Here is a 26,389-nt window from a genome sequence, read left to right on the forward strand (position 1 = left end):
CCGGGATGGATTGGTGCCCGTGTTAGTTCCATGAGAAGACTTGACCCAGCGGTCCGTGTTTCGGTCCGTGTCAGAGTTCATGGACTCTGGCACCCACCGCGACAGCCTCGTTCTGGCGGCCGCACTCACTGGCCACCGGGAGCCCGCCCGGCACGCGCACCTGAGCCCAGCAGCGCTCCTGCACGCCCCCTCTCTCGGTTTCACCCACCCTGCGAGCGAGGTGTAGAAAAACTCGGCACCAGCCCACACATGCTTAAGTCAACATCTGAAGTTCTTCCGAAGTGTAGACACTTTTAAGATACAATATCCATTGTATTCTAAGTACAGATGTCGTGAAATAAAACTGTTACCTCTCTTTTCACATACACTCAGTAGAATCAAACGTTCCCAGTAGCATAGTCATTCGGTGGTTGTCATTGTAACCAAACTAAAACGGGGTCCGGCTGCCTGTCGCCACAGAAGCCAAACCTGTTGGGCAGGTGCTGGTGCAGGAGCGAGGTTTATTCAGGTGCTGCGTGGCCTGGGAGAAGGCTGGACTCCCGTCTCTCATACCATCTCTTTCTGCAGTGGAAAAAGTCCAGCCGTGTCCTCAGCAAAGATAAGACAAAAGCCAGTGCCCAGAGTTCCTGCCCCATTTTAAAGGACGGTCCTCTGGAGCCTGCAGGTGGCTGCTAAGGGGTCTCAGCCCCCGTCCAGGTGGCTTGGCTTGTTCCCGGCTGCTGTGCATTTCAGGATCCTTCCTCGTGCCTGCCTGTGGAGCCCACGAGGCCGCGGGCCATGTGGCTTCTGGGACCACAGAGCCGTGTGCTCCCAGGCGACAGAGCACACAGACGCTCGGCCGGAGCATCGCCAAGTGGACAGGAGAGCGAGGGAGGCCGTGGGCTCTACGGCCGCTAAGACCGTGTGGCCGTGGAGAGACAGGCCAGTGCACAGAGCAGTGCGGGTCAGGAGCCGCGAGAGCTCCGTTGTCCCCCTGGGAAGACATTAACTTGGGTGTGGGACGGGCCAGGCGCTTTCTCAAAATGGCCAGTCAGCCTCCCGAACTTTCAGGCCCTTCAGATAGGTCATCTCCCAACCAATCCCTCCCTCCCCAGGCCAGACGGACAGGCCTCTTGGGTCCAGCACCTCCCCCTCCCCCTGCACCCTTGTGCCTGCCTCCCCCAGCCCCGCTGCCAACCTGGTACAGGAGGGAGGGGGGGGCCTTTCTTCTGTTCAATGATCTTGCTGGCTCTTCACGGCCCCGTGTAAGGACCTGGCCCTGCCACCGGCCTGGTGGACGGGGAGACTCCGACTGCTTTACAGTAACATCACCTATTTTAATGCACGCAAGTCTGGTTTTTTGAATGCACATTTCATATTATTCCTCTCTCTAACTCATTACTATTTGATCCCTCTCCCAAACGTATCTCATGTGAAGATGTTTTATGCTTGGAAGTCTTCCACTGGTCATTACATGTACCGACCTGCAGAAACCATGTGCACGTATGAGCATGTCTGATACTTTATTCTGCAGCAGATTATTACCACAAATATGGTCAGCTTGCAGTCATACCACACAAATGTATTGTGAGCTTTAGAAAATTAGGCACCGTAAAACGCCATTGGAAATGTGTGTTAGTGAGATGAATGGTTAATGTATTCACATAGGAACATTCTTCATTGCTACAACAATACTAGAGCTTCTCCCAACTTTCTCTTTTGTAGATGTGCTGCAAAATCTTGTTCACATAAATATTGTAGGAGGATGGTGAAGTTTTGTTATGGTGACGTTTTAATTTTTGTACCACTTCTAAGTTGTAGACTTAAAATCACCTAGTGATCTATCATCAAGAATAATTTTTAATTATGTTTCAACTGACAACCCAGTTAGATCCAACTTCAACTCTTAAAAGTAAAGAATCAGGAAACATCTGACTTGCAAAAGGATTTTTAAAAAGGGATTCAGTCATTGATGACAAACCCTTTTTTAACACCTCCCTCAGTGTTTTGAATGGCTTCTCACTTGAGGCTTGTGCCCGCTCAGCAGATCTATGCCCCAGGCGGTGCGTCAGAGAGAGCCCCTCCTTTTATTAAAAAAAGTGCGTGGGGCGAGGTGCAAAGGGGAGATTGGAGACAGAGCCTGCGCTTCCCGCAAAGGGCTTTAGGAAGCCGAGGGTCTGGAATGCGCCCTGTTGAAGGACGCACCTCACTCCCCTTCAGAAAACTATCCCGCTGCCCCTGGAGGAGAGGCCAGGGCCTCAGGCTGCGATTCCCGCTTTCCCACCACCCCCTGGTTATTTCCTCTGCCTGCACCCCTCCACACCTGTGCCGAGGGCACACGGGGAGCCCTGGGAGGAGGGAGTCCCCTGCCCCTGCTGCTCCCGCATCGTCCCCACGCACCACATGGTGTCAGTCAGAGGCCACCCTCCCCTCGGCCATTCCAGAGCCCGAGCTTCTTCCACCCGTGGTTCTGCCTTCTTCTGGGACGTAGAACTGTCTCCATCCAGCCGTCAGAGGGGGAAAGACGAGGACCATCACATAGGAACGTAAACCTGAGATTACCTGGGAAGTAGTCCACCCCAAATTATGTTACATGCAAAGTCCTGGCAGTGTGCACGGAATTGTATAAGTGATGGGTCTCGTCACGCACCTCTCACTAAGTGCCCTTTGATTCCGGTGGTTGAGCTGCAGGTGCCCACTAGGTCAGAGGACCTCGTGGCGGGAACAGGGCATTGTGATCTAGCCGCCCCGCGCGTCTCCACCAGTTCTTAACATGCGGTGCAGCGAAGCAGAGTGCAGGTTTTTCATCCTCAGAGAAAAGGTGTTTGTAGGATTTGTTTCCGTGCCCGAGTTAGGTGACTTCAGAGTCCTTCGTACATGGGGCGGTATCAGCCGCCTGCAGAGGAAGGGAAGGTGTGGCGGGTCTGACAGCCACAACGTGCCCCCAACGGCCCATACACTCCTGACACCCGTGAGTGCACAGGGACCGGCCCCTCTCCCACAGGGTCATCAAGCAGTGGGTGTTGGGCACATGCACCTGGGCAAGGGGCTTACAGGGAGTTGAGTTGGGTTGCTGTGCTTCCCGTGAGCTTCAGCGCTAAGTGAGGGGCAGACCTCTGGGCAGAAGGCCGGTCTGAACGCTTTCTTCCTGTGCTTTATCCGGACCCCAAGCAGTTAGTTCAGAATAATTCGGGGGTCACTGGGGGAAATCGACAAAGTTCCATAGGATTCGGAATCAAGATGCTGTGATATTCTTATGTGAAGTCACATAACATTCAAGATGCTTATGACTTATGTGATGTAATAAAAGTTACATTCATTCAGTTCCCCGAAAATGGAACTGAATGGGTAATTAGCATTTGTTGATTAGATTTCATAGTATATTAAATAATTTGGAGAAGCAGGCAGGCAGAAACCAGATGGTAGGGGAAGGCTCACTTAAAACAAAAACCACAAAACCTCAATAGAGATGAAAGCACTTCCATGGTTTAGAAACATATCCTGGACTGTAATGAAAAACAGACGTAAGGAGTTATTAGAAAAGGTCCTGAAACTTATAGAACACTATGTAACTGGTAGAGGTATAAATAAAACACAGGCAACATTATAGTATCAGGTCATATTTCAGCCCTGGGCTTGATGCCCAGATTTTTATAGAAATGTGCCTTAAACTCAGTAATCAACTATAAATGACATTCCTTTACATATCTGAAATATGTAGAAATTGATAAAACTCCTCATCACTTCCCTGAAGTCCTGTCCTGCCTGGTTACCCGCGGGCGTCGGCAAGCTCTCACCAGGTGACGCCCGCTCTGCGCGTGGGGCGCTCTCGGTGCCCAGAGGCGAGGGAGCCTGGGGCGGAGTCCGGGGAGCCTGCGGCAGGCAGTTCCTCCATGTCCTTCAATGCTGGTGTTTTCAGCTCAGTAGTTCACCGTTGGTTGCAGTTGACTTCCCGGCCTATCTGTTGATTTCACTTAAAAAATGTTTTAAATTAACAGAAATAAAATTGATGGGTGGGGATGTAGACTGGTGCCGCCACTGTGGAAAACCATATGGAATTTCCTCAAAAAACTAAAAATGGAACTGCCTTATGACGCAGCAGTTCCGCTGCTGGGAATATGTCCTAAGAATCCCCAAACACTGATTTGAAAGAATGTAGCACCCCTGTGCTCACTGCAGCGTGGCTTACCATCACCAGGCTCTGGAAGCAGCCCGTGCCCGCCCGGAGAGGAGTGGACGGAACATACAGGTACACAAATTGTAGCTGTGGTCCATCTACACAGTGGGATGCTGTGTGGCCGTAAGATAGAAGGACATCTTACCCTTCGCAACAGTACAGATGGACCTGGGGACTATTATGCGCAGTGAAATAAGCCAGTCCGAGAGAGACAAATACCATGTGCTCTCATTCATGTGTGGAATCCAATGAGTAAAATAAACTGATTAACAAAACAGAAACAGACTCATAGATACAGAGAACAGACGGACGGCTGTCAGAGGGGAAGGGGGGAGGGATGGTGATGGGAGGGGACTTGGCTGGGTGTGGTGAACACAGGATACCTTATACAGATGACGTATAGTATCGTGCACCTGAAACACATTTAATTTTGTTAACCAAGTCACCCCAATAAAGTCAGTAAAATCAAAGAGGAGAAAGGGGTGGTAAGAGAACTGATCGAGTTCGTCTGGATCCATCAGGAGACAAAAGCCACACAGCCACTTGAACAGGGATGCGAGAGAACAAGGGGATGCACCATGAGGACTGGGAGGCACTCGGAACGTGGGCGTGTGTTTGGAACAGCCTGTGTAAGGGGCAGCCTCTGCCCTCCCGGCTGACGTTGACCCCTGCAGAGGTCTCCAGCCCTTGGTGGGGCGGCCATGGCTGCAGCTCACCGCGTGGTGGAGAAATCACCCAGGGCCTTGTTGGGGGAATCTGTCCTCTGGAACTTTATAGAAAATGTGCCCCTCTAGGGAGCTGTGAGGCCATTTCTGGGAGGATTCTCACCAGAAACACTTGGGGCAGGGGGCAGGCAGCACAGGAGCCCACCGAGCAAGCCCCCAAGCGGGGAAGGAAGCCCCAGTGTCCTTCCCTGCCAAGGGAACCCGAGGGGCACAGGTTCCTTCTCACAGGGCAGGCACTTCTGGGTGGGTGGGGGCTGGGAAGGCATGGCCGGCAGTGTTGGGAAGGCAGGGAGCACCTGAGCCCAGACTGACCTGTCCGTGCGGGCGGCCTGGCCTGCCTCCTGGGAGTGAAGCGGACCGAGAGGGCGCTGAGTGCAGCACAGCCACCCGTCAGCTCCATTCCGCAGGGCAGGGCGCTGCCCAAGGGGGAAATGAGTACAAATACGCGCGAGTGCGGGGTCCTCTCCCTCCCGGCTCTGGCGCGGCGCAGGGCCACCTATGCGGCTTGCCGGGACACCGCCCCTTCCTTCTGAGGTCGTACACATTTTCCTCTCTGGGTTTTGCAAACGGTTTCGGTATTTTTGATTTTTCAGTGAGATGGTAGTCATAGTGAAAGGTAGTTTTTGTTATTGTGGCTGTTTTATTTGTCTTAAAATTTTTCCTTCTTGACCAAAACATTAATCCTGCATTAGTACTTTTTCCATTTTAAAAAATCATACTGGTCTGTGAAATTCAAGCCTGGAGACCACTGCACCAGCCAAGGACTGGTTCACAGGCGCTGGGGCGAAGCACTCGCCCCTCGGGTGCACGGTAGGAAAGCTTTGCAGGTCGAACCCGGAACACCGTTGTCCCGCGGTGACCAACGACGACAGGTACGCTTAGGCCAGAGCCTGAGTGGTAGCTGAGGCCACGCGCGTCACGTTTGTCGTCCCCGCTCACACTGACCAGCGACAGCCACTACTGCCACTTCCTCCGATGACGGACCTCAGCCGGACTTCAATCATTTTCCCAGGCCTTACAGCCGGCAGATGGCAGAGCTACGGTGTAAATGGGGTCTGGCAGGCTCCAGACCACTCCAGGGGTTAAACGCACGTCACAGGGCCTCCCGAAACCTTCCAGTGTCTAAAGAAAAACAAAAACAGAATTAAGGAGTTAAAAATGGAACTTTCAAAAATTAAAAAGACCGCCCTGGCCAGGTGGCTCCCGTGGTTGGAGCGTGCTCCCTTACACCAGAAGTTTGCAGGTTCGATCCCCAGGTGGGGCACGTAAGGGGGGCAGCGGGTCAGTGTTTCTCTCTGTCTCTCTGTCTCTCAAATCAATAAACGTACCTTCGGGTGAGAATTTAAAATAAAGAAAGAAAAAGACCAATAGATTATATATTGTGTGCAGGTGGGGTTTTTTACACACACACGCACACACAATTCTGAGAGAAAGGAATGCGCTGGAGAGAGGAACTTCGTGACTGGCTTTGAACGCTCAAGCAGCCTCGTGCGTGTGAAACTCAGTGACTGGCTGCGCTTGCACCCGAGCGAGCGTCACTGCAGTAAACACAGAGTAGACCAGTGCGAGTGGGGAGTGTGTTTGCGGGTGGTGGGTGTCACACGAGGGTGTCAGGAAGGAGTGTGTCTGATGCAGATTGACTGCAGCGGCTTAAACGTGGGCACAGCTGCCTCGTGTAGCCAGAAGCCCACGGGCGCAGGGCTCTGCTGGGGCTGGGTGGGCAGCTCAGCGGGGCCACCCCGCCGGCCCCTGAGCCTCCCTCTCGCGGTCACGCGCTGCCGCCCCGTCTCTGCCCTCACCTTTCCTGTCCAGCAGGAAGGGGACAGGTGGGCGCCAGCCTTACGTGACTCGTTTGTCAGCTCTTCTGGAACGCCCCCACCTGACTTGGGCTTTGTTCTCATCAGGCGGTGCTAGGTCAAAGGGCCTCACCCGAGATGCAAGGGAATCTGGGGCAGCAAGGGGTAACTTTGTCATGATTGGCTGAGACCGCAGGTCAGCCACACTCGGCCCTGGGGCCAGTTCAGGCCACCCCTGTTGCTGTCAATAAAGTTTTAATGGCGCACAGTCGTGGCCATTTGTACTCACGTTGCCCGTGGCTGCTCATGGCCTGCAAAGCCCACCCATATTTACTGTTCGCCTTTACCAGGAATGTGCCCTGACCCCTGGCTTGCATCTGTCATGGTCCGTCACCTGGGGCTGACCATGTGGACGCTTGAGGGCCAGCCGGGCTGGCGTTCAGCACGGAGGGAGGAGGAGAGGATGTACTGGAAAATAACCGAGCGTCACGTCAGGCCCCTGGCCCAGCCAGCTGTATGCAAGACCAAAAAGTTACAATACGTTTTTTGTTTTAAGTCACATTTGCTAATGAGCCAATGAAGAAAATTAAGGAAGGTAGAAATTTTGCCAATATATAGAATCAGATGATTGAAAACGTGATATACAGGGTCCGGCACAAATAACACCCCTGTGTATTACATAGAAATCTTGTATTACAAAATCATAAACGTAATTCTGTAACATAGCGCTTCCACACTCAAGCACACCATGTGACAGTTTAGGTGACATGTTCAAATTGCTGTCCATCTCGGGCGAGACGTTCATGTACCCCACCATCTACCCTCGGTGGCGTTACTTCTGCCGGGCCCTGTGCCATGAGTCAGGCAGACGATCCCTAATTACCGACTGTCACACAGCGCCGGGTCCCAAGGGCGTCCAACCTTGTGGCATCTCCGGGCCACACTGGAAGAAGAAGAGTTGTGTTGGGCCACACGTTAAACACACTGCGACACGTAACCACAAAAAAATCGCATCGTGTTGTAAGTAAGTGTACGATTCTGTGTCGGGCCGCACTCACAGCCTCCTGGGCTGCGTGTGGCCTGCGGGCTGCAGGTCGGACCCCTGGACCCTTAAGTGTTGTCAGCCTGAGTTCTAGACACACGCTTTGCTGACCAGCCCTTCCCTTTAAACTGTTTCTTCAGGTGCTTGCGTACACTGAGGGACTCCACGGAAAATGGATGTTCAGCGAGATACGAGCTGTATTTTCAAGACGTTCCCTTCTGCAAAACACTGCTTTGGAAGTGTTCATGGCGAACCGAAGTAAGTCCCCGTCAACATTTCGAAAGAAAACGTGCTCCCGTGTGAGGGCTCTGCATGACACGGTGTGATTCTCTCTTGCTTTTCCCTGCTGTGGTTTTCCTTGTCACGCCCTCACCTAAACAAAAAAGAAACAGCATTCATGTGTTCGAAAACGCTCTTGCTAGATTGCTCGTGGATGAAGCTGTGCAGAAAGGTGATTGCCCATGAAGCTATGTTACCTTTACAAATCAATGGTGATGAGCCCTTGAGCATGATTTCTGAAACTGGCGGTTAGCTCTCCTGCGTTTTCCTAAGTCACGTTTTCACTTCTTCCCACAGCCTCGGTGATGTTCAACTTCCCAGACCAGGCAACGGTGAAGAAAGTCGTCTACAGCTTGCCTCGGGTCGGAGTGGGGACCAGCTACGGTTTGCCGCAAGCCAGGTAATGGGAGCGCGTTATCCGTTATCTATGGGTTTTTAAACATACCTTCTTTTGTTAAGTATGTTTTATTGATTATGCTGTTAAGTTGTCCCAATTTTCCCCCTTTGCCCCCATCTGCCTGGCACCCCCATTCTCCCCTCAACCCCCCTGCCTTAGTTCGTGTTCACAAGTCACGCACGTAACTTCTTTGGCTTCTCCCTTTCCTACACTGTTCTCACCCTCCCCCTGTCTATTTTGTGCCTCCCAATTATGCTCCTCATTCCCTGTACCTTTTCCCCCACTCCCTCTTCTCCCCGCCACCTGATAACCCTCCACATGATCTCCATATCTATGATTCTTTCTTTTCCTGTTCTGGTTGTTCGCTTAGTTTGGTTTTGTTTTGGCTTTTATTTTGTAGATTCAGTTGTTGATAGTTGTGAGTTTGTTGTCATTTTAATGTTCATGGTTTTGATCTTCTTTTTCTTAGATAAGTCCCTTTAACATCTCGCATAATAAGGGCTTGGTGATGATGAATTCCTTTAGCTTTACCTTGTCTGGGAAGCACTTTATCTGCCCTTCCATTCTAAATGATAGCTTTGCTGGATAGAGTCATCTTGGATGTAGGTCCTTGCTTTACATCTCTTTGAATACTTCTTTCTAGCCCCTTCTTGTTTGCAAGGTTTCTTTTGAGAAATCAGCTGACAGTCTTATGGGAACTCCTTTGTCGGTAACTCTCTTCTTTTCTCTTGCTGCTTGTAAGATTCTTTATCTTTAACCCTTGGCATTTTAATTATGATATGTCTTGGTGTGGTTGCCTTTGGGTCCAACTTGATTGGAACTCTCTGTGCTTCCTAGACTTACATATCTATTTCCTTCGCCAAATTAGGGAAGTTTTCTTTCATTGTTTTTTCAAATAGATTTCCAATTTCTTGCTCTTTCTCTTCTCCTTCTGGCACCACTATGATGCAAATATCGGACCTCTTGAAGCTGTCTCAGAAGCTGCTTACATGACCCATATACTTTTGGATTCTGTTTTCTTCTTGTTGTTCTGCTTGGTGGTTTTTTGTTTCTTTATGTTCCAAATCATTGATTTGATTCTTGGCTTTGACCACTCTACTGTTGTTTCCCTGTAAATTGTTCTTTATTTCAATTAGTGAATCCTTCGTTTCTCACTGGGTCTCTTTGATGCTGCTGAGGTCCTCACTAAGTTCCTTGAGCAACCTTATAACCAGTGTTTTGAACTCTGCATCTGACAGATGGCTTATCTCCATTTTGTTTAGCTCTTTATCTGGAGTTTTGATCTGTTCTTTCATTTGGGTCGTGTTTCTTTGTCTCCTCATTTTGGCAGCCTCCCTGTGTTTGTTTCCATGTATTAGTAGAGCTGCTTTGACTCCGTGTCTTGGTCGTGTGGCCTAATGTAGTAGGTGTCCTGTAGGGTCCCGTGGCACAGCCTCCCCTATCACCCAAGGTGGGTACTCGAGGTGCACCCTTTGTGTGGGCTGAGTACACCCTCCTCTTGTAGTTGAGCCTTGGTTGCTGTTGGCAGATCAATGGGACGGGTTTACCCAGGCCAGTCAACTGCAAGGACTGGCTGTGACCCCTGACCACCAACCTCTGCCCTCTGTGGAGGATCAGCTGTGCTGGGGCAGGGTGCTCGTGTAGTACCCACTGGGTGCGCTGGCCCTGGGGTTTCTGGGTGCTGCAGGCCAAGGTCAGCCCCTCCCTGTATTTATCCCAGGGCCACCGTGCCTGAGCTGTAAAGCAGTCAGTGATGGCTGCTACTTGTGCTGGGCTTGGAGATTCCCAGGTGAATCCAAGCTGTGAATCTCGGCTGGCTGCCGCTAGTGCAGGGCCTGGGGCTCAGTGAGACCAGCTGTTGCTTGTTTGACAGGATTTAGGAAGTTGTGAAGCCAGACCAGCCATTCCTATGGAAAAGCAGCTTTGGTGGGCCTGTCAGTTGGGTGGGGCAGAGTCTCTGGAGATCTCCAAGGGGCATCAGTGTTAGCCAGGTTGATGGAGTTTCCGCTATGGCAACAACCAGCATGCCATCTCTGTGGCTCTTCCTGGGAAGGGCTCAGAAAAGGGACAACGGCCTCTGCTTGCCTGGGGGGCCTGCTGTGGGCCTGGGACTCCTCACCCCCAGGATATCCCTCCCAAATTTTTATCCACCACACGTGGGTGAGAGACCAGCCTGCTCCATGTCTGCGCCCTTCCTACCATTTGGATGGATGTGGCTTCTTTAATTCCATAGTTGTCAGACTTCGTTCAACTCAATTCCTGACAGTTCTGAGTGATGGTTGTTCTATACTTTAGTTGTAATTTTTTTTTTTTTTTAGACAGAGTGGAAGGGAGGGAGAAAGACAGGGAGAGAAACATCAATGTGTGGTTGCCTCTCACACACCCCGTGCTAGGGACCTGCTCTGTAACCCAGTCATGTGCCCTGACTGGGAGTCGAACCAGCGACCCTCCGTTTCTCAGGGCAGCATTTAATCCACTGAGCCACACCAGCCAGGGCTGTATTTTAGTTGTAATTTTGATGTGGTCGTGCGAAGAGGCGAGCCGGGTCTGCCTACGCCGCCATCTTGACTGGAAGCTCCTAAACATATTTCATTGTCAATAAGACAGAAATATAAATAGGGTTATACGGTTATAATTAGTTTGAGAACCAAGGAATTGTCTTTCTCTGCAGTTTGTTTGTAGGGAAAGAGGTTATGAAAACAGCTATTTTAAGAATGACAGAGTAGTTAAAGCGTAATTTTATATAACACATATGTAAATGAGGGAGTAAAAAAGTTGATTGAATTTATAGCTAGTACATAATTAGGACTTTTTACTTGCTGTCTTACAAGGCACACGCCAAGCCTCGTGGTTCTGTGATTGTAATGTAATAGCAAATAAATCTTTCTTACAAATGCCTCTTCATTAAAGCGATAGGACTCCCAGGGTTCACCGAGAGTCATAGTCATTAATTATGGTGTACTTATAACCATCTCCTACGTTTTTCAGCTTGTTATCTTTAAGCATAATTCTGATACCTTATGTTATTGAAGATCCTAATGCAAGTAGAAAACAGTGATTCTCTATGTCCCCAATACCAGTCAGTCAGTCTTCGGCTCCAGGTAACCGAATGCATGACTAAATGAGGCTTAAAAGATCGGGCTCTTTGCCGTTCAGTGTTTTTGATGTAAGAGATCTGGAGCTTTGGCTCCGGGGCTTGGCGGCATGTTTGCAAAGTAACCCCTGTGGCCCCGACACCCAATCTTCAGACGACAGCCAGGAAGTCGGAGGGAGACACACGGGGGTCTCCCGGAGGCGTCACGTTTTAGGGAAGAACAGGTGCCTCAGAAGCCTCCAGCAGCCTTCATCTCAGGTCCCCGTGGCCAGAATGGGGTCGCCTTCCCACCCCGGAAATAATCACCATCAAAGGGGAGTGCATTTACCGGCCAAGCCCAATCATCCCCTAGAATTCAGGGGAAAATCTGCCTCCGAACTCCTTGCTACCCCTTACCTTAAACAGCAGGGTGTCGCTGGGTTAGGAAGAGAGAGAGCAGCTTTGGGGAGACAACCTAAGTCCCCGGGAATGGCTGCAGAGCACTGCCCGGGTGGGGAAGAAGAGTAATCTTGGCCTGTCTTCCCTTACGTAGGCTGCAGACACGTAAAAGACAGGGCCTGTGTCTTGTTCATCCTTTAACCTGCAGGACCTCGCACCGCACCTGATTGCGGAGGTGCTTGTCAAGTGCTACTCGAGGGGCTTTACCTGGCTTTGCAGTGTGTTCATTCTCGACGCTCACAGCGTGAGAGCCATTTACTGACGTGTTTGCTCTTGCGCGGGGTGTTTGCTCGTGGGCTGACAGATTAAATGAAGCCACTAAAGATAATGAAATACTTTTATAAAATACAGGTCAAAGGGAAAAATGCATTTAATCTATCAAGAAAATAAAGTTAGTTTTGCAAGACTTGTTCCTGTTGACTCTAAGCTGACTCACGGTAGTCACCACTTCCTTTCCCCGGGTGGACAGACAGCTTGTTTAATCCCCAGTTCGGGAATTTTTCCAGGAGTTGGCATTAAGAACTCTCGAACAGTTCTGCCTGTTTCCTTCTTTAAAATATTCTGCCCCTGGCACCTTTCTCGATGACCCGGATTCCTCAGCAATCACCGGCAGGGGTGTCTCAGTGACGTGCGAGCCCTTCCCTTCAGTGTCTTCGACTTGTCTGGACCCGAATTCATTAGAACAACCAGAAGCTCCTTCACTAACTTCCTTACCTGTTACGAGTGCTGTTTCCTTTTTAACCCCATTCGGTCCCGTTGGCCTTTGGAAACTCATTACTCTTGACAGAAAAACTGGAGACAGAACAGAAGTTCAGTAGCTCAGGTTCCGCTGTTACTTCACCCAACCATTCTACCCGCAAGGCTCCTGCATGGTTTCGGTGTGCCGACCGAACGCCCAGCTCCCTTGTAGCTTCCTAGTAATGTGCTCAGAGGCTCGTTCTGTGCAGCAGACGGGGGCTGGGGGAGCACCGCATCTCGGCTTGGGCCTGTTGTTCACCTGCTGGGGACAGGGACAGAGCAGGTGCTTAGCAGGAACTCACCACATACTGAAAGGATGAACCAGAGTCGGCAGAAGGAACGACACTCACCTGCGGTGTCTTTGCAGAGAGATGCTTACGCATGTGCTGAGAAGAGTCTTGGTCAAACTGGGAACACGCGCGCACAGACAGGGATAGACAGGCGGGCAGGTACGTGGGTAGGTGGACAGCCAGAGAGACACACACACACACACGTACCTCCATAAACTTAGGTGAGACGTAAGTCCGTGCTCTGTGAGCCAGTTGTCGAAGGGAGCGATGGGGCTGGCCCCACAGGAAGCCTTCCAGAACCTCTGAGGGGCTCATTCTTTGTCTTCCTCTGTTGACATTGAGCTTCGTCCGTGTCAGTGGAGTTTATTAAGGTCTAGGGAACTTACTCTAAGCTAAACGTGTAAAAAGACTGCTTTATAAACAAACAAAAAATATGTAAAACTCGAAAGCAGGTGTACTGCAAGAATAAGTGACATCACAAATACTGAGGCAAGCCTACCAAAGAGACCACGTGAGAGATTAGACTGTGCCCGCTGAGCGAAGATGTAGGACCAAGGGAGCATCTCCATGGGGCTGGCATAGCCCAAGGAATGCGCTGTTCCTCACTGAAGTCGGTAGCTCTCATTCACTGAGCATTTCCCCTGGGCCAGGGGCCACACTTAGTGTTTAAGGTTTTAGTATTATTTCCCTTAGTTCTTTCTCACTGAGGATGTTGGCTCATCAACAGTGGCCACGATTTCTCAGTTCTGGAGCAGGGAGTCTCACGCGAAGGAACTGGCGGCTTTGGTGTCTGACGAGACCCACCCTCAGGTTCATGGGCAGCATCTCTCCATGTGGCCTCCAGCGGCAGGAGCGAGCTCTCCGCCCTTCATTTCCCAAACAGCCACATTTGAAAAACAAGGGGATCCTTGTTCAGTGTTAGAGGGGAAGTTTTTGATTTAGATACATTATCCATCTTGCCCGCTCTCTTAATTTCTATTCTGCGTCACTGATCCAGGCAACCACACCGTCCCGGGAATCACACCTGCCTTCCTGCTTCGTGATGGGAAGCGCTCGCCCGTGTTCTGGGCTCCATCCACCTCCCGCTGCCTCGGGGACGCAGGGCCGCCAGTCAGTTGTGGGTTTAACCCAGCTCTTCGCTTGCTAAGGAAACACCGGCTGTGGTCACAGGCTCCGTGATTTCAAATGGTTGTCATCTCTGCTGGCTGTAGTGAAAAGGATTCCTACTGCTGTTGCAGGGGGCAGTTCTGTCTCCAGGCTCTCCCCCCATTCTGAAGCACCCTACTGTAGCCCGGTTGTGTGCCAGCTGTTCTCGTTCGACCATCTAAGCATGAGACAGGAACTCTGAACAGCCGTGTTAGTTCGGTTTTCCATTCTCTCCTTCACATGACCGATTATTTAATTTTTCAGGGTCGCAGCTCTCTGTGGCCGTTTTTCTGTGAAGGTAGATGGCCCCACCTCCCATCAGCACGTGTGTGCTCACGGAGACCCCGGCACAGGCTGCACCAGCAAGTGGAACGCAGGCCAGCCCCTGCCCTCAGCGAGCCAGCCGGGGAAAGACAGCCGTGGGCAGGGTGCGCTGGCCTTTTCCCGGGCCTGGCAATAAGCACGCTGCCTTTCTGGGTGCGTTTCCAGCACCCACATTTTCCTTCACTGTCACGTACCCTGAGGATGGCGTGGTAACTTTCTCCCACGGGTCCCATCATTTACACCCGTCAGGGTTGGTTTGGTCTTTGGGGTGGGAAGAAATACTTCCAGACCAGCGATCGTCTTCCCGTAGTGTCTAGGTTCAAACTGTCAGCAAAGGCATCCAGAACCTCTTTACCTGCCTGGCTTGCAGCAGACCGGAGGGCTGCAGGTGGGAACCTCAGCCAGACCAGCCAGGGTGTGCTCGTCGTGCCAGCAGCGCAGCGACGAGGAGCGAGCGCCCGGCTAAACAGCACCGTGAACTGGGGCTGAGCCGAGGCCGCAGTCACCGGGTAACCCAGGCAGCACTTCGGCGCGTTGCCACGAATTGGGGTGAAATTCCTACCCTGAGAGAGCGGTGTGGGTGGAAGTGGGCCTGGGCAAATTTGGGGTGTTGGTGTCGGGATGGGTCAAAATGCGGTGGTCCTGTAGGGGGCCCGTGAAGTCATACTGCAACCTGACTGAAAAAGGCACTGAACCACAGAATTAGAGCAGGGAACACACAAACCGTGACCGCGGCCCCGCAGACCCACGGTCCCTTTGGAGTCGGTAGGGCCATTACCTCAGATACACGGGGTGCGGCAGAAGCAAGGCCTGCTTGAGCGCGGTCGGTAGGGTAACAACAGGGGGGCGATACGCTACAGTTTCAATTTGAAAACGTCACTTAAAGTGTCACGTGGTGAGCTGGAGTGGGATGTTGTTATGTCACAGAATGACATGCTTATGGTTTTGTGATAAAAGGTTGTGGGCCCTGGCCGGTGTGGCTCAGTAGACTGAGCGCCGGCCTGGGAACCAAAGGGTCGCTGGTTCGATTCCCAGTCAGGGCACAGGCCTGGGTTGCGGGCCAGGTCCCCAGCAGCAGCTGTGCAAGAGGCAACCACACGTTGATGTGTCTCTCCCTCCCTTCCCCTCTCTCTAAAAACAAATAAAATCTTTTTTAAAAAAGATTTCGTGATAAGAAAGGGGGCGTCCTTTGTGCCAGACCCTGTGCATGGCAGTCGTGACCCGACGGCTCCACTTCGTCCAGGTGACATTTTAAACGTGGAGCGATGCACAACTATTCTTAAAGTTGTTAATTCGGATTTGACCTTAAGAAAACGAGTCCCACCCCATCCGACTTCCCTCCCTCCTTCTCCTTCACTACGACATAGAATACGGAGCTCCTGCTACACACAGAACAGTGTCTATTAAGATTCCACGTGAACAGAGGTATTTGACAGCAACCACGAATGCCAAGGACAGCGTCCCGTCCACAGTCCGCACCCTGGGCCCCGGGCCCTCGAGGTGGACTCCCGGGTGCTGCAGGGCATTTCGGGTTGTCTAGGGAAACACGGCAACATCGCTCAGCGGCCGCACCAACTCTTCGCTTGGGTAGTTCTGAGTTTCAGCATCGGGTAGCACTGTTCTCCTGGCATCTCAGCTTTGTGGTAACAGGCGCATGACAGCTAATGGGGAGGAAGAGGTGCGCATATACCTATAGTAAGTAGTTGTGCAGATTTAAAAAATGAAATAAAAGCGTTGTTTTTCTTTCAATGTGTATTAGATTTTCGATCAGATACTAAGTTGTTGAGATTTAACTATTTATTGAGCTATTTAGAGCCAACTACTTAATACGCAGAACTGTTGGGTGTTTCTTTCGCTCTGGGGCACCGGGAACAAGTGCCCGCCGCGCCGAGGGCAGCCTGAGATGAAAACCGTCGGGGACCTCTCTCTGAAGTGGTGCTCATTTTAGACACTGATCGGCCTCAGCACACTTTGCAAGTACAGCCAGCTTTGCTCATTTTTGAGATAAACACGTTGAGTCTGCGAGCGTCATCTAGCACATGGACCGCCCTCTGGCCATTCCTGTGTCTCTTCTTCTGGCTTCTTCCAAGTTCCCAGGCGTCTGTTCTTTCCCCGGATGGGAGGGGTGGGAGGGATGTGCATCGTCGGGGCAGAGGCTGTGTGTGGGCCCTCTGAGTGGGGGGTCTTCTCATGTGACGTTCAAGTCAAGGGCTTATTAGCTGGTGCCAGACTGTCCACGTGGCTCCTCAGCGTGGACTGGCCTCGCTGTGTTGGTTAAAGGGTACTCTGACTAACTTTGAGGACACTTCCACATTTGGGGCCTTGCTGACTTACAAAACACCCATCTGCAGCCTTGTTGTTCAGATAGGTCCTTCCATATTGGTCCATCCTGAGTAACCACGTATCTTCAGTGCAGTAGAGTTTTCAATATTGCTAATCTCTACAAGCAAAATACACTTCATAATTTGTCTAAGAGGGATATAAGAGGGATTTGCCACAGCCGTTTTAGCGATTTCAGAAAATGTGCTATCCACTGTAAATCGTTGGGGGAATGTGCTAGTGAGTGCCGAGTTTTCAGAGTCGCGCGTGCAAAGACACCACCTGTGTTGCGCTTTGCTCCCTCGGCAGGAGGATCTCGCTGGCCACGCCCCGACAGCTGTACAAGTCCTCCAACATGACGCAGCGCTGGCAGAGGAGGGAGATCTCCAACTTCGAGTACCTGATGTTCCTTAACACCATAGCAGGTGAGACACCCCAGGCCTTCCTCACAGAATACGCTAGTGTGCAGCGGCGGCATCACGGGTCGTGTGGCTTCACGGGGTGCATGTTCCTCCTTGGAGTTCAGACGCCGCGTTAGACTACACACTGGAGCTCTCCCTCCCGTGACGTGTTCCCAGAAACGGTACCAGCCAGTACCAAGGTCTGGGGCACATTCGTTGTTGCAGAGGCCTGTGCTTGCGCTCCCTCCGCCGTGTTCTCCGCTGACAGCTGTGTCTGAAGGTTTATTAGAGTCAACAAACCATCGCCGGGAGTGACTGGAAATAATGACGGGAAGATGTAGTCTCGCTACTTTGTCACTCAGCCGCAGCAGCCAGCCAGGCGAGCAGCAGCAGGGCCCTGCCGCACACATGTCACCTGCGTTACGGCATGATTGGGTTATAGCTCCCCCCCCCCCAAATCTTCAGTAGAAATATAAAATCAGATCACACGTCTAAATGACGAGTCGCCGCCGTCCACCTCGGCAGAGCCGGGCTCGTAATTTAAAAGAAGGCGGCGCGCTGTGTTTCTGCTACATCAGTGCTTGTCAGCGGTCACCCAGGTCTCGGGCCTTAGGGAAGCTCCAGAAGACCTATGCACGCTGAGTTACAGTTTCCCCGTGTGAATCAGGTGCTCTGAAAACCTCCTGCAATCAGATGAATCTAAACAACTGCTCGAGTGCACACGCTTGCCTCCCATTGTTGCTCCGTTCGGGAGGCGCGCTCAGGCCCGGGAAGTTTCAGCCGCGCCCTCTGACTCCTCGCTTACACGGGTCACTGTGTAGCGCCGGTCTTGGTGAGTCGGCCACGCTGGTGTGAGTGCAGGTGCTGTGGGTGCCCACTAAACGCGGGTGATAGGTGTGAGCTAAACAGGCGAAAGCACTCAATTCGTCAGCATAAAGGGGTGAAAAGGTCGTTTGAAATGTTTCTGCATTTCTAATACTCTAGAATGAATTAGAATGAATTAGAATTCATATTCTAATGGCAGTGCATTCACTAATAAGACACTAGAGGTAGAGCCGAAGAGCCGTTTTATTAAATTTTATTACATTTTTATATATACATCTCCATCGTATACCTATGTCTTCTGATATCTTCGTGACATACTTTATATATATTCATTTTATTTACATATCAGTTGTCAGTTCAGATAATGTACATACCTGAAGCCTGTTTACTAGTTCAGAGATAAAAGAGGAGTGTTATCCTAATCAGCACGTACAGATGGGAGGAACGGAAATGTCCCAGACGTACAGAGCCTAACTCGCTGGTCTCTGCAGGTCAGCAGCATGGTGTAGTGGAGGGAGCAGGAGCTTTGGTCCCACGAGGCGAGGGGTGGAGTCGCGGACCTGCTGGCTCTGGTGCCCTCGGGCGCGAGTGGGAGGCCGAGCTCTCGCTCAGTCCCTGTGGACTGTTAGCCCCTGGGGACTGTTAGCCGCGGGCGTTGACCGCTGTGTTTGGGCTTTCGCCATCTGGTCTGGTGCTGTCGTTTTCAGTGTTTTCTTGATCTTTTACATTGTTTGGGGTTTTTGGATTGTATCAACAAAATTTTGCCCACTTTTTAGTAACTTAGAATGCAGGCATCTTTTAATTAACTATCCTAGAAATATGTTTACATTGTAAAAGCCCTGTAAAATATATTTTATTTTTGAAATAAAAAATGAATCAATATTTTAATCACTACTACCCAGAATCCATATTATTGTTAAACTCTTACTTTTTGGAGTTCCTCAATTTTTGCATAGAAGGAAACTTTAGCCTCTGAAAATTTTGGTGTTGTTCATACAGTATGTCATTTCCAGCCACATGGATCTGTGCCTGGCTTTTGGGGATAAATGTTCTTTTTGATTCTTCTGCAGCATTTTCCATGTTCTGTGTAAGGATGTTCGTTATCCTGGAAAGATCTCTCAAGGTCATTGTCTATGGTGTGTCATAAATGGGCATGTGGTTTTTCCTTGCTGTGCTAGCTGAGCGGGGCCCTGGGCTATACACCGGAAGGCAGGGTCACGTGGCTCGTGCCCGCTCAGCCTCCCGTGGAGCGGCGGCCTGCGGAACAGCTCTGTGTTCTGAGATGGGGCCCTCTGTCTCCCCGGATGGAGTGGGGTCGACGGTTCCATCCCATCCCGTGACGTTCACACTGGCAGATCCGTTTCCCACAGCGCAGGGCAGCGACGCTGCGCCGTCCACCACCCACCGTCCACTGCACGCTGACTCCTGGGCGCTGCTCCCTCCGGCTCCAGGAGCACAGCGGCCTGCGGAGAGAGGCCTGTGCGCCCTTCTCACGCTGCCCTGTGCAGGCGGACCTCTTCCCGGTCCGGGGCTCTTTGGGGTCCTGAGCCACAGCATGCAGGGCATGGGGGGGATTTTAGTGTCTTCTCGCTCTCTGGAATTGTTGGGTCTATTTTACTTGACGACATAAAGAGTGTATAAGCCACTGAATTATCTTGAAAGAATATGCTGGGTGTTTCTGTACAGTAATTGTAACTGAACAGTGAAGCCTGTCTGCTGTGGGCAGTGGGGAACAACGAGGTGGGCACCGAGGTGGGGACTCGGAGCACCTCCAGCGAGACGGGCCGTGAGGAGCATAAGAACAGGAGGGCGCTGGAGGGCAGCCGGAGGGGACACCGAATGGCGCTGGAGGGGCGTATGCTGCCCGAGCTGAGCAGAGCAGAGGGAGTCAGACAATGTGTTTGGGGAGAGAAAGCACAGAGCTTACGCACTCCCACCGACTGAATGCGAGCGGTGCGTCTGTGGGCGTAGGGACCCACGTGGGCTGCGATTGAGGGCGAGGGAGGTGATAACGGGAGCTGCCGGTGAGGCCTGGGGGACGCGGAGCCCTACTGTGGACGCTGAGGGGTGAGCGCAGTTTGGGGGTTGAAGGGAGCGCAGTGTGGGTTTTAAGACAGCGGCTGAATTAGAACTGAGGCAGCTTTCAGTTGGGGGCAGCCTCTGGGAGAGGAGGACGGGGTGCCAGGCAGATAGAAAGTCGGTTTGTCCACATGTTAAGCAGCCACTGGACGCAGTGTGTGCTGGGCGCTGATGCTACCAAGGAAAGAAAAGCGTGGTTTCCACCGCTGAGAGGCAGAGGGCTGGGGTCCGTGTGCCCCAGCAGGCTCTGTAAAAGTGATGATTACTATGGCGGGACAGCACACACAGGTGTTTGGACGCCCGGATGTGGTGCGTCACTTACACCTGACAGATCAGGGAAGGTTTCTCTTAGGTGGCACCTAAACTGGAAATTGAAATGCAAGCAAGAATTCTCTGGAAAGTAAGCAGAGGGCATTCCAAGGAAAAAGAAAATGTGTATTTAGTGGAACCCACGTTGGTAAAGCAGCACTGTGCAATTTAACATCTTACACTGCCCTGCACTGAACACTCACGCTCTGTAGCGCAGTTTTAGGGATACAGTTACTCCGTGACTACTAATTTAAGTCAATTGAAAATAAGATCGATCATTTCTTGAAAGGATATTAGAATTCTTACTGACAAGTCCCCTAAGAAATCCAAAGCCAAGAAATGGTTTATGTCATCATCTTTTTTAAACATTTCTTTAACTATTCCTAATCTCAAGATTCAGAAAATAATAATATTTTCACTTTTGTTTGGTTTCACTTCTTTTTGAAACATTTCTTTAACATTACAGTCAATATTCAGGAAGTAACAGTAAGTAATTGTTAGCATTTATCGAGCAGTTTGTAGCGTGCTAAATACTGTTCCAAGTGCTTCGTGCGCATTTACTCATTAAGTCCTGGCAGCGACCCCAGAGTCAGGTTCTGGCCGTACCCTCACACCACACGAGAGGTGACAGGGTGCGGAGGAGTCGGGCCACCTGTCCAGGCCACAGAGCCACTCAGCGACGGGGTCAGGATGGCCAAGGAGCAGGTTTGGCTCCAGGGTGACACTCAGCTTCTCTGCTTCAGGATGTTCGTGGTGCCCTTCAGTTCCACCTTAAAAACCCAAACAGCTGCTAATTTTAAGCAATTTCACCCGAAGAACCCTTTGAAGTCCCTTTGCCGCTGTGATTTGTGTAGACACCAGAAGCCGGCCCAGAATTGTCATCTCTGCCGCAGGCCCTGGTGCTGTTTTCCAAGGGGTCTTGGCGGGGAGGAGCCTACTCTGAGGCAGGGAGGGCCTGGGGAGGGGCTGGGGAGTGTCTTTGGAATCACCCTCCGTGGGGCAGTGAAGAGAGGAGAAGTGGGACCCCACGGCCTCAGCAGACCCCGCTGGGAGCTTGGAGCTGGGCCAATGCCCATCTTTGCTAGGAAGCCCCCTTGACTAAACGGTCTCACCCTCCTCCCTGACTTCCCTAAACTTTCTCACAGCTAACAGCACCTCACCACACGCTTGCTTGTGTGTTCTGAATGTCTTTTACACGCGAGCGGCCAGACCCCGTGGCCCCTCTTCGGTGATCAGGTGGAGAGGCCTGTGCAGGAAAGGGCTGTCTTCTGAGGACAGCGTCTCCGGGAGGGGGGTGGCTCTCACATCACCTGGGGCGAGTGCTGACGCGCAGTCAGTGGCCTGTCCTGGGAGTCCCCATCCCTGAGGTTTGGGGCAGGGCTCGAGACTGGATGCTGAGGCCCTTGGTCCGGCGTCCACCTTCGGAGAAGCTGCACCACAGCCGTATTCCTGCAGAGCCCGTCCCGTAGCTGCACCGCTCTCCCGCAGCAGCCGCCTCCAGCACACACGTGGGTCCTCGGCACTTGCTGTCTCCACCTGCCTTCCCACTGAGACTAGGGGTCACTAAGGGAAAAAAGCTTTGATCAGTAAAGACCCGTCAAACCAAACGGATTCACCAGCTACGCTTTGTCAGCGTCCGCACGGTTTTGGGATCTGGTGAGTGAATTCTCTGAGGTTGATGGGTGAGGGGTTCATTAAGTCCCCTGAGTTACAGAGAAGAGGTACAGAATTGGGATCTGGTTGAGAAGATGGAACAATCAGAATGGCCAAGGAGCGGGTTTGTCTCCTTGGCCGTTCTGGCTTTGCCTTTTTAAAAATACAGGTCAGCGTTACTTACATTTACGCTATGGTAGAAGATTTTATTTTCTGTCTCGTACTGTCGGATGCATCTCTCTCTCTAAACCGTTACTCTGACATGAAATGCCAGGACATTTTGTGGCCCATTTCTTGCTCTCCGTTTTTTGAGGTCTGTCATACTCGACCCATTTTGCTTTTCTCCTTTCAGGAAGCTTTCGAAAGTCAGCCAGCCTGTAACGCGTGTGGCAGCCGTTGCTGCGGGCCGGTGTGTTACTAGGTGTGTTAGACCATTTTGTGATAGGCGTATACATACACCATTGTATATAAACACACATTTCATTTTATGTGTGTAAATTTTATGAAGAGCCTTTACACAGTAAAAGAAATGTGTCAGATATTCAAAAACCGTAATTTTTAAAAGATACCTGAAAGCCCATAAATGTTTTCATGGTCTTTGTTTTGTTCTATCTATAAATTTAATAAGTGCTCATTATAGAACATGGGGAATACGGAAAATGTAACTAAAAAGTGCGTCGCCCGGCCATGGACATGAGTGGCAACACCGGTGGTGTTTCTCCCGTCTCCTCCCCGGGACCCGCCCCGCACAGGGGCTCCCGTTCTCTTTTCTGTCCCATCGAGTATTCTTGGGAGGCGTGATTTTTACAACTGCCTACATGCCCAACTCAGGACTGTGCTGTAATGCATGTCACTATTTTTAAGCACATGGATTTTTTTTTTAATTTTCGAAGAACATTTAAGTTTTGGAAAATTATGTAAATGAATTTTAATGAATGTTAATGATGCTTAGAGTTTGACTAGAATGTGGTTCCGCCCTCAAGTTCCTGGCGCTGACCTGGTTTCTGTTCACCGTGTTCTGAAAGGTACAACCTGTGCCTCATTTCGTACCTTAGTAGAAAATCCCATGAACAAGATGTCACAGCCTGACATCCTTGCATTAAAAAAAAAAAAATAGCGGACTGATCGCTAATGTAGCTTTATATAAATGATCCCGTTAGGTTTGAGGGGTTTTTTTAAGGTTTTTGAGTTGTTTTTCATGTGATCAGCTAATGAATTCAGCACAACTTCCCCCAACGCCAACCTTTTTCTCCTGTTTAGCATTTTCCACTTTTTTACTCTGTGATGTACAAGTCCTCGCTGGTTAATTATGTATATATTTAGCTACCGCATGTGTTGGGCTTATTATTGTCATCTAATTAGATGTAACTTGAACTGCTTGCTTCCAGAAAAATCATTAAAAATTCTATCCTAATGACCTAGAGATGACAAAATGTCTGCAAAGCGTGAAGACGCAGACACGCACAGGAACATCGCTCGTAAAGAGCGTTAATCCAGACGCTGCGATCATCTAATTAAACAATATTCCGCTGTCATTAGCGTTGTCACCAAGGAGTTGCGGTTCTAATTTCTTTGTCAGCTGTCTCTAGATCACTTTACCTTCCAAACTGAAGTGCCATAAGAAAACATTAAATTGGATGGTTTAATTAAAAAGTTTTTTTTTAAGTGAAGAAACATATATCCAGTGTTTCTGAGATCTCATTTCCTGCGCTTCGCCATTATTGTTGGAGCAGATCGGTGTCAAGGCTTGCGGTTTTAATATTCATCGCCCGAGATGAATCCTTATGAGTGTAGGCAGAAAAAAAAAAAAACCTACACTTACTACACTGCTGGAAAAGGAAGGAACCTTACCAACTACCATGCAAGGTTATTTACTGAATTTCAATTATTCCAAAAAAAGAATTAGAAGTGGAACAACTGATAAATGAGTTCCCAGAAGTGCCAGAACCTGACAGGTATTACTTTGGAAATACTTCTTTTTTTTAGGTGTCCAGTAAAATAAAGTAACAATACTAATTTATGGCTGAAACTTACGACTGCGTCATCCCAAAGCACCATTTAGTCGTTCTCTTCATCCACATGCTTTTTAAATATATGGTGTGTTTTTCATTCAAATCAAAAATACAGATCGACTGTCCATGTTGCAAGGCTTTTATATGGAAATTTTTGATGTAACTGTTTACGTACATTGATTCATAAATCTTACTGTACTTATTACAGTTGAAAAGGTGCTATTAGCTTTAGTAATTGAAAAATTGCTAAACTCTCCTTGGCATCTCTTTTCCACAAGCCTCACCAGTTCCATGGAAGCGAGTCTCCGCCTGGGAGGGTGGAGTGCCGTGGGCTGCGACTGGCACCCACCAACCTGGGCTGTATTTTAAAGGCGATGCATTCTAGTCTGGGCATTTTTTCCAAAAATACCTTTATATCTTTTCCCTTACGAGCAAATCATTTCTGTTAAAAGGCTGGGGTCTTCAAATATGGACTCCATTTTGATGCTCTTTGTATTTATATGCTACCTTTACGTACTGAGTTAATGTAATTTGGCTTTTTATTTATTTTGACAGTTTTCCCCTTAGTGTATGTTATAGAACTTCATCAGGAAATTTTAAAATAAGTATGGCATATAATTTCCAGCTATTAAATTATTTATTATATAAGTAACATAAATGTATGTTCTGTGAATGGTATCACCAGTATTCTATACAAATGTATACCGGGAGATCTATTTTTTTCATTAAATCTCAGACTTTTAAATGGAACAGGAGTTCAGAACATGGCGGGGCACTGAATGGGCCAAGGGCCCAGTTTGAGCCCAGAAAGAGCTCTGCTCGGTGTCTGTGGATTTGTGTGCGTAGAAAATGCTGGGAGGAGGCAGGCGTCCCAGGCTACCGTTCACAGAGCTCCCCGGGGTGAGTTTCAAACCGGACCAGGATACCGCATTAGCTGAAGGATGCCAGGTGCACGAGACTTGAATAAATTCCCAGGTCCTCGCGTTGTGTCCTCGTTGGCGTGGTCCTCCTTCACAAGAGATGTCACCACGCAGCAGGCGCGCCCCTGGCTGGGCTGTGCGGCTGCGGACGCCCCCTTTGGTCTAACGCGACAGTCACGGCATCTTCCTCGGTCACCTCTTCATCTCCCCTCCAAAGAGACTGTCCTGCAACCTTCCTTCTTTTCTTAGCTTACGCGTGCGAATCTGTTTGAATTTGGCTTGTTTTTATCACATACGTATTCATTCCTTCAACGAACATTTGCTGGGTACCGGTAAATGAGCAGAGATTGAAACCACGCCCCCACGCGCAGAGAGGGAGAGAGCAGGGGGACCCCAGAGCCCACCTTCACGAGTGTACGGGGCAGTGGGGCGGCAGACAAGCACACAGGCTGCGTGTTAGCTGGGGCCGTGCCGGGAGCTCCTCTTGGCTCCCTCCGGGAAGTGCAGAGAGGGACCATGCTCTGCCTTGCATCCCCTGCACATGCGTATGTGCCCCTGTGGCGCATCGTCTGCTCCTCCGCCCTGACTGCCAATGGGCGCTCACAGGGTGCGCCCCGCGCAGGCCGCATCGTGCCCTCGTCCACGCACTGTCGCAGGATACGTCACCTCGCCTGCAGGGCACGGGCCCACCGGGGCCCCGGCCACAAAGGCTCCACTTCCAAGGTGGCAGCGTCGTCTTCATCACAGTCGGCAGGAGAGGCCTGGGGCCTGGAGGCCCCCACGCAGCTCGGCACGGGGGCCTGGCCCAGCCAGGGCACAGGCCACCTCTGCTCACCTGCTGCCAATCCCTGTGGCCAGAGCTCTTCCCCCGTGCCGCCCAGGAAGAAGAGAAATCGGTGACAAACAGCAGTCTCTCCACAAGCTGCTATTATAAAGGAGTAATTGTAGTTACTCATTAATTATTATTGAGTGAATTCACTTGAAACATTTTGTCATGAGTACTTTTGATTGAACAAAGGCATAGTTCAATGAGCAAAAGAGTTACTTTCTTCGGAAATTCAGTAGATGTCTTACCTATGATACGAACAGGAGTGACTTCACCGTGAGGTGGTGCACACAGGTAACCGTCCCTCTTGTTCTTTTCCAGGACGGACGTACAACGACCTGAACCAGTACCCCGTGTTCCCCTGGGTCCTAACAAACTATGAGTCGGAAGAGCTGGACTTGACTCTTCCGGGAAACTTCAGGGATCTGTCAAAGGTAACTTCTCAGTGTGTAGAAGTCCGTGTTCTTCATGAGGCTACATTCTACAGACATTCCTACCCCAGTGTATCTGTTCAACGAGTGCTTGTCAGAAGGTAAACCGCGTTGCCTTCTTTCGGAGTCAGCATCTGAGTCGCGCCAATTCTCAGCACAGGCACATAGTTGCAAGGAGATAAATCAGTA

General features: G+C 50.5%; 1 protein-coding gene across 5 annotated transcripts in view; it reads left to right on the forward strand.

The window, feature by feature from the left end:
- Positions 1 to 26,389, forward strand: part of NBEA (neurobeachin) — a 470,020-nt gene that overhangs the window by 367,306 nt on the left and 76,325 nt on the right. For all 5 annotated transcript variants that reach the window (XM_053916392.1, XM_053916393.1, XM_053916394.1 and 2 more), the window contains 4 exons: positions 7,860 to 7,977; positions 8,296 to 8,398; positions 17,054 to 17,169; positions 26,091 to 26,203. In XM_053916392.1, coding sequence (XP_053772367.1) covers positions 7,860 to 7,977; positions 8,296 to 8,398; positions 17,054 to 17,169; positions 26,091 to 26,203 — 450 coding nt within the window. The remainder of the gene's footprint in view (positions 1 to 7,859; positions 7,978 to 8,295; positions 8,399 to 17,053; positions 17,170 to 26,090; positions 26,204 to 26,389) is intronic.

This window comes from Desmodus rotundus, chromosome 13 (genome assembly GCF_022682495.2).
Source record: "Desmodus rotundus isolate HL8 chromosome 13, HLdesRot8A.1, whole genome shotgun sequence".
Taxonomy (NCBI): domain Eukaryota; kingdom Metazoa; phylum Chordata; class Mammalia; order Chiroptera; family Phyllostomidae; genus Desmodus; species Desmodus rotundus.